The sequence below is a fragment of the Gossypium hirsutum genome, chromosome D01 (genome assembly GCF_007990345.1).
Source record: "Gossypium hirsutum isolate 1008001.06 chromosome D01, Gossypium_hirsutum_v2.1, whole genome shotgun sequence".
In the NCBI taxonomy this organism is placed as follows: Eukaryota; Viridiplantae; Streptophyta; class Magnoliopsida; order Malvales; family Malvaceae; genus Gossypium; species Gossypium hirsutum.
In genome coordinates, this window is record NC_053437.1 from 53237496 (window position 1) to 53246052 (window position 8557).

Here is an 8557-nt window from a genome sequence, read left to right on the forward strand (position 1 = left end):
ACTTTAGGCGGGAAATTTTAGCGCAAAAAATTGTAAAGCGGCTGATGTCTCCGCAGACCGCCACTCACCGCCTCTACTTGTCTCAGTGACTCAGTTGACAGACATGGACGCCGATTCAGACTCCGACGGATCACATATATCAGCCACTCCTCCACGAGACCCACTCCCGCCCCGAGGCTGCCACCGCAACCGCCTCCAAAACCTCCTACCTCCTACAAATCTACCGCAAGTACCAAACGCTCCTCTCATTTGGATATCATTTTCAAACTCAAAAAGCCATCTTCGTCGAAACACGATAAAATCGAACCCGTACCTGAACCTGAACCCAAAGTCAAACCCATTCAGCAACCGGACCTACCTTCTCCAGTCGGCAATTTTCCCTTCCAGATTCGCCGTCCGTCGGATCAACCCCATCCAATCTCCATTGGCCGTTCCCTTGAAACCCTCCCCGCCGGCTTCTTCTCCACGCGTCGCGCCTCCTTCTCCAAAATTTGTAAACCTTCCCTCAATTTCGAACCCGAAACCTTACCAGAAATAACCGCCGAACCTAAAATTAATGGCTCTGACGGCCCGGGTTCTACCAAAACTTGTAACAAGAAGCTTCCTAATTTGATCAGAGGAGATGTCCCTTTACCTCCAGTTAAATTACAAAAGCGCAGCGAAGAAGGTAACTTCGTGAGGCTCAATTTCAATGGCTATAAACGCAAGTTCACAGCCAAAGGTAAAAAGATGAATAGTTACTCTTACAAATCAAAGTACTTCAAAAGAAGCAAGAGAAGAGTCAAATCCGAAGTCGATACGGGAAGCCTTTGCGACGAAGAAGGTTTAGTGTCGGAAATCAAGTTGCAGTCGAAAGCAGAGAAACCGAGTAGGTGCGAGTCAGTTGAAGCGGCGATTTCGGCGGTTCGAAACGAGGTGTCGGATGAGAACCTGGTGAGGTTGTTGAAAGCTCTGTATGGCTACGATTTGTTCCGTGATGGACAGTTGGAAGCGATCAAGATGATTCTTGCTGGCAAATCAACGATGCTAGTTTTGCCAACAGGAGCTGGGAAGTCGCTTTGCTATCAGATTCCGGCAGTGGTTTTGCCGGGGATTACGTTGGTGGTGAGTCCATTGGTGGCTTTGATGATTGATCAATTGAAACAGTTGCCCCGTATGATTCAAGGCGGTCTCTTGTCTAGCAGTCAGGTAGAACTGGGTTATTTCTCTCATTAAAAATTATTAGTAACTGATAGGTGGTATAATGTGGTTTTTGAACTCAATAGGGACCTGAAGAGGCTGCTGAGACACTGAGGATGGTTCAAGAAGGGAGCATAAAAGTGGGTTTACCTCTTTAGAAAACATTCTTGGTGAATATTATGTATATTGGAATTTTGAATTGCTTTACTGCCCCAAAACTAATGTTTTCATGGGTTGTGTTTTAGGTGCTCTTTGTTTCACCAGAAAGGTTTTTGAATGCAGACTTTTTGTCAATATTTTCTACTCTTACCTCTGTATCACTTGTAGTGGTTGATGAAGCTCACTGTGTATCTGAATGGTGAGTGGTTGAACTAGCTTTCTTCTGATTATTGTTGGTTGTACCCCTTCAATTCCCAACAAAACTTATTTGATATCACATGCATCAAAATGAATTTAAAATATACAGGTCGCATAATTTCCGGCCCTCATACATGCGGCTTAGGGCATCTTTACTTCGTGCCAAACTCAATGTTGAATGCATTCTTGCAATGACTGCAACTGCCACAACCACAACTTTGCAGTCTATCATGTCAGCTCTAGAGATTTCTTCAACAAATCTCATTCAAAAGTCACAAGTTAGGGATAATCTACGGTTATCAGTGTCTTTGAGCAGCAATAGGCAAGTCCCATGCTGTTTTTTCAATTTAGTTCCACTTCATGGGTTAGGTTATCCTATGAATATACTTCTAACAGTTTTAACATCATAGAATGAAGGATATGCTAAAGTTGATGAAGTCCTCTCCTTTTTTGGGAGCTCAAAGCATTATTGTTTACTGCAAATTTCAGGTAAGATTGGTACTGACTCTTGTCAATTTTGAGTTACTTTACTCTCTTCAATTGGATGTTCATGCCTAGTTCTTCTGAGCAGTTCTGCTTTTGGATAACTCATTTATGCTGATTCTGTAGATCACTTGTACAAGCAATTTAGCATCTTCTGCTACTAAATTTACTTGAAAGGGAAACAAACTATTTTTGTAATGCTCCTGGTCTCAGATTACTGTGGCTATTTGCTTTTATTTTATGCAGTCCATGTATAGTTCTCAGGCCATTAGTAATTTCTACTTGCACTGGATTTTGCAGTCTGAAACTGATGTAATAAGCAGGTACTTATGTGATAACAATATCTCTGCAAAGGTGACTATTTCTATATTGTTGAGTAATGTTTTCCATCATATTGTACGTTCTAGGCTTCTTGCAAGCTTATTTTTAATGTTCATGTAGAGTTACCATAGTGGTATGCTGGCAAGGGATCGTAGCCGCATACAGGAGCTATTTTGTGCCAACAAGATTAGAGTGGTGAGAATTATCCCGATCCAGTCTCACTGCAATATCTGTATTCTGCAGTGAATACGAATTTTTTTCCTTATGAAAGCTTTTAATGGTCATAACAAGTACCTCAATAACTGTCTATCTTTTGTAAGGTTGTTGCAACTGTGGCATTTGGCATGGGGATTGACAAGAGGGATGTTGGCGCTGTAAGAAGAAAAAGCTTACTCATAAGTTCTGTGGTTTCTCTGCATTATATTCACATAAAATCTAGTCTAGTTCTTTTCCACTTGGGCTTAGCTCAAATGTAAGGGTTAGTTGAAATTTACCTGATCATCCTAGGTTAAGGCCGTAGTACCCTCTTATACCTACATAAAATCTAGTCTTAAATTTAGGTGCATTAGTGAGTTAGGAAAGGGTAGGTCACTGCTGCTCCTCTCTACTTCTGTTTCCCTAGTTATAATCTTTACTGAGGTTTGACCCATCCGGCTAAAAGAAAGATTAGTTAGCAGAAAATTGTTAAGTAAGAGAACCAGTTTAGTTCTTTGGGAATCTCCTGACATACTTATCCTTCTGCTGTGATTTGCTAGCATTAGATGTTGTACCACCATGTTTTACTAACACTATGTGTGTGTGTGTGTGTGTGTCTGTTGTTTACTTGAATTTGTTTCAGGTAATTCATTATAGCTTGCCAGAAAGCTTAGAAGAGTATGTCCAGGTTGATATTTGCTCCTTAACTATTAGGTTTTTGGAAGGCATTCTGTACCTCAATGTCTGCTAATCGAATGAATGTTCACCTCTAGCAGGAGATTGGTCGTGGTGGACGAGATGGGAGATTGTCCTATTGCCATCTATTTTTTGATGACGTCACATATTACAAGCTCCGTAGTCTTATGCACAGGTATTTAGCATGAAATTGATCTTACGTGAAGCATTTATTTAGAGGATTCAAGAATTCTGAAACTTATATTTAACATTGTGTTTTCAGTGATGGAGTGGATGAATTTGCTGTAAACAAATTCCTTTGTCAAGTTTTTGCTGATGACACAAGTTCACATAGGAAAGTTTGTTCCCTGGTCAAAGAATCAGCATCTCGCAAATTTGATATGAAAGAAGAGGTTCTCTCTTGTACCATCCTGAATGGACTTCTAGAATTTGCGATCAAATAGTTTCCATTAACAAATACTATGTAAACAAATATGCAACTTAAAACATTTGTACTGAAATTTGGACTAGGCTAATCATAGTATATCGTGATTCCTCTTTTCATTTTTCAAAACTATGTCGACAGTCTGACATTTGGCAAATTATTGGCTATTATTCATCTAATTTGTTGTTTGCAGGTAATGCTCACACTTCTAACACATCTGGAGTTGGGTGAAACACAATACCTGCATCTGCTTCCACAGCTAAATGTTACTTGTACTCTGAATTTCCATAAGGTAATGAAACCTTTGATAAATATCTCTTATATGTTAATTGCTTCAGGCAGTTAGGCTGTGGAGTTTTGTTAAGCCCTTAAGGGGAAGCTGTGAAGTGACGTATTAACTGAAAGACTGAAATAATCTTACATATTTACAGACTTCCCCGATGTTACTTGCTGACAAGGATACTGCAGTTGCAGCCATTTTGAAGAAGTGAGTATATTTTTCATGCATGGTTATGTAGAATGGGAATTCTTCTCAGGCATACCTCCTGGCAGAGCAAGTTATGCTTTACCATAAAATTTCAGGTCAGAAATTAAGCAAGGGCAGTATGTGTTCGATATACCAACTGTGGCAAATAGCATTGGGGTTGCACCTGGTGATCTATCAAATCACTTGCAGAATCTTAAGGTTGGGGTTATTAAAAGAAACTAGTTCTCAATGATTATTATACATTGTTTATGTGTATTTGTGAGTAGTAGGCAACCTGTCTTCATTTGGGTGGAAGGCTTCTCAATATCAAAACAAAAACAATACTGAATTTTCATCATCTACCAATTAATAATATAATTATGAGAGACCATAAATGCTCAGGTTAAGACATTAGTTTATGTGCTTTGCTCCCAGATTATCTTATGAAGCTGAGTTTGCATGAAAAATTATGCATTATGGTTTATTAAGATCAGAAAAAAGTAGATGCCCTGAAGGTGACTGCATCAACAAAGATTCCTGTTGGTTTGCTTTATTTGCATGCTGAAACATAATTATGTTCATATTTCACTTTCCAATAATCTATCAGCAATTGTAGAAAACTTAAAACTCATTTACATGATGGTTCAATGAACTTGTTTGAAGCAAAGTGTTATTTTTCTCTAGTTATATGTGATCACTATCCTGTTTTTTCTTGAAATCGATCTACCTTTTTTACTTCTATTATTATTTTCGGTTTCTTGTGTATGATTTGGAAGCAGTATCATTTTTTAGCTTATTCTTTTTGGGATTATCTTAGGCAAAGGGAGAAATAACATATGAGTTGAAGGATCCAGCCTACTGCTATAAGATTGTAAAGGTTCCTAGTGATTTCTGTTCTCTCACGGAACTTCTTACCAGATGGTTACTGGATATTGAAAATTGCAAGGTATTGAGCCTTTCTTGAGTCATTTAAATGTTTTCAACGCATTTCATAGGATGTTAGATTTTTTTCTCTAGGGACATTTAGAAAAGGCATTTGTTACTGATTTTAGTTGTAAATAATTTAGGTGGTTGTTATCCCTGGAGGAGATTCATGTCATATAATGTTGCATTTTTTGTTTCTTGACTTGTAATAAGAAAAATGATGAGGTTATAAAGCAGCCTTTCTCCACCTCTAAATTATGAAGTACTCTTGTTCTACTCTGATGACAAAAAATATGAGTATTGAAACAGAGGTAGAATTTGAAAGAAAAGCTTATGTACTTACTCATAGGAATCTCATACATATATACTAGTTTACAAGAGGTTAACTAGGAAAAGAAGTAAGAGTTTAATATAAATTCTAACACTACTACTAATATTATTTTCACAAGCATAATAGTTGATGCTATTTTCAATGCACCTAACAAACACATCAACCTGTTGGCAGTGCTAATTTTCTGTGATTTCTAGCATACAGGCTCTGATATTCTCTTTGAACATTTTCTGCTGTTCTTGCTTCTTTTGACTTGAATTGGATATTTTACTTTTAAATCAGGTATGGAAATTGGATGCCATGTACAGTTCTGCAGTTTTTGTAGTGGATACATGTGAGAAGACACATGATTGCAATGTTGCTCAGCAGACAACATGCTTGCAAGAGAGAATTTTGGATTATTTTAAGGGGGACAATAACCTTGACGTCCTTGATAAGATGGGTCAGAACAGGTACACTAATTCTTGGTCTTTGGCTTTTAGACAAAGATGAATGTCATCTAACAATTATCCAAGATGGTCTTTGAGTTCTAATTTAAATCTATATGAATAATGTCCTGTTCACACTTCTATTTTGTTTATTTTAGTTTTTCATGCTGAATAAATCATCTATTCCTGTCTCTCTTTTTTAGTTGTATATCACCATAATGATAGAACTATCATGTTTGTTTGCAGCCCTTTTCTTCGAGCAGATATAAAGGTGAGATTTATACAGACAATGCAATTCTGTATCAAGATACTCATGTTTGGTAGTTCTACAACATTTCGTCTGTTTTGGTCAAACAGGTCTTTCTGCAGAGCAACTCAAATGTCAAGTTTACTCCAAGAGCTATTGCAAGGATAATGCATGGAATTGGAAGCCCAGCATATCCTTCTTCAACTTGGTCAAGAACTCATTTCTGGTATCTTCTATATTTCCCTTGGTTTGTTTGTCATATTTGGAGGGAGTTAACACCATTACTTGCTGGTGAATGTCAAGCATCCATTGAGCAATCCAGTTTAACATCTTGAGCAAATCTTATATTTTTATTATTTTGTTTTAATCACAATGCTCATATATAGGAATTGTTAACATCAAGAGCAGTTGCAAGTTTTTTGTTTCAATATAATGTAAGATTCAATTGGTCATATGATAGGTTGTCAGTTGTCTAGAGATTCTTGGGCCATATTTTCTACCAAGTAGGCCACATGACCCGCCATACCCATGAAAAGAATGTTCTCTTTTTTTTCCTAGATGTTTTTCCCAAAGGTTTTTAAGAGTTCCTTAGAAACTACATAAAAAAATTAGTACATTTGTTTCACATTTTTCCTGGCATCCTGCCTGATAATCCTATTAAGTTTTGGAATAGCCAGGTGGTGCAAGAATGAACTGTACTAGATCAAATGTTGCATAATGTTGACTAAATTCAGGGCTTTATTGAACTTTACATTTGAGACGAAGTCCAAGGATAATCATTGTCATTTTACTGCCCTTTAGCCATTTGCTTTGACAGTGTGCTTCATCACCGCATAGCCATGGTTCTATAATCTTTTTCATGAAAGGAGGGAGCTGATTATTCTGATGCTGAGTTGCAGGGGAAGGTATATACAAATAGATTTCAAGGCGGTAATGAATGCAGCAAAGGCAGAACTCATGAATTTTGTTGGGAAAGATGCACCTTAGATCTTTGCCTCATGGATGATATGCAAGCAACTTTATTTGAGAGCCATATCAAGGTACTGATGGCTTCCTTTTTTTTTTTTCCCCCTTTGGTATATACATTTGTCCAGCTATTTTTGTGAGTTAAATATCATTTCTCATTTATCGATGTTTTTTATACCTCTTTTTGACAATGCTTTGGCGGTCTAGAAGTTGGTTTGCAGAGCAGAGAAAACATGATAAAAATGCAGTCGCATGTGTAATTTATATGACAAGTAAACTTCTTCAGCTTTCTCCATTTTCGGAACTTAAGAAGGATTTTTCTAGTGATCTTTTCTTTATGTTTACATTCGAAAAACCAAATTCAGGTCAAGGAACAGCTGCATAACTAAAATGAATTAGGGCTTTGAACTTCCAAAGGATACTAGGAATGCAAATAGTTACTATATTGCAAACAAGCATGCAGCATGAGGAACTTGTCCGATTGCTCCCTACATAACACTTACGGGAGGCAACGCCATTTGCAATTTTTCATGCATGATGGTCAGCATGTTTACCATTTGCAATTTAGCCTATTTGATTTGGCTCCAAGAATGGATATCATGACTCATGAGAGTGATCCTTTCCCTTTAATGGTCAATGACATTTCCGCCCATCGTTGTCTTACAAGTTACAACAACGATGATTTGATAGTATATTTTAAACTTAAGGTCTGTTTGTTTGACTGAAAATGATTTCTAAAAAATGACTTACCTTTTTGGAAAAGTTGATATTTTCTAGTGTTAGGATGAATTTATGTAAAATATTTTGTTGTTTGACAGATTTCTTGAAAATATTTTATAAAAGCTATTTTAAATTTAAACAACCATACATTTGAGAATTTATTATTTTTTCATTGTTCAATTGAACTTATTCTATATCTATTAAATTTATATTTTACGTTATTTTTACATATATTGCAATGATTTATTTATAAATCTTCATTTTTCATACAACAATACTCAAAATCTTGGAATCGAAGTATCATATTTGTAACATTTGCAGTAACTAAAGTCTACAAATCAAAACATTTCCACTTTTAAATATTCTATCCTAGTAAATTATTAATTACCAATGGAGTACCATATCCTAGTAACACAAGTTGATAATAACCGAGCTAATTCATAAAAGACTATATTATCTATTATTTTCCTTCATACACTCTACCTTTTTCCTGCTTGGCAAAGGCACCATGAAAAGTTGCATTTTTATTTCAATTTTCATAGGCAAACCCATACCAAAACACAAAGAGTAGAACATAAATAAACACTAGTGGAGTGACAGGATTTGATATCAAGTCTTCAGTTGACATTAGTCTCAAGTTTGATCTTTGAATTAATCTCTTACCTCTTTCCCCTTATAAATAAAAAGTGGTATTTATGCAAAAAAAAAAAAAAAAAACCTTCAACAGTTAACTTTGTCACTTGAGTGACCCATTTAAAAGGAAGAATTACATTTTGAGAATAATAGGAGATTTCTTAGTGGCCTTTGGTGTTGGAACCTA

At 36.4% G+C, this 8557-nt stretch overlaps 1 protein-coding gene across 1 annotated transcript; it reads left to right on the forward strand.

The window, feature by feature from the left end:
* On the forward strand, positions 1 to 7427 carry LOC107922502 (ATP-dependent DNA helicase Q-like 5). Its single transcript, XM_016852573.2, is given in 20 exon segments — positions 1 to 158; positions 161 to 1188; positions 1266 to 1319; positions 1425 to 1537; positions 1646 to 1858; positions 1947 to 2025; positions 2266 to 2373; positions 2461 to 2535; positions 2661 to 2714; positions 3179 to 3223; positions 3312 to 3406; positions 3494 to 3623; positions 3849 to 3947; positions 4087 to 4142; positions 4238 to 4340; positions 4939 to 5067; positions 5659 to 5828; positions 6051 to 6075; positions 6162 to 6277; positions 6951 to 7427. Coding segments are annotated over 20 exon segments (2835 nt in total). The 5' UTR covers positions 1 to 103; the 3' UTR covers positions 7039 to 7427.
* Positions 7428 to 8557: the final 1130 nt, after the last annotated feature.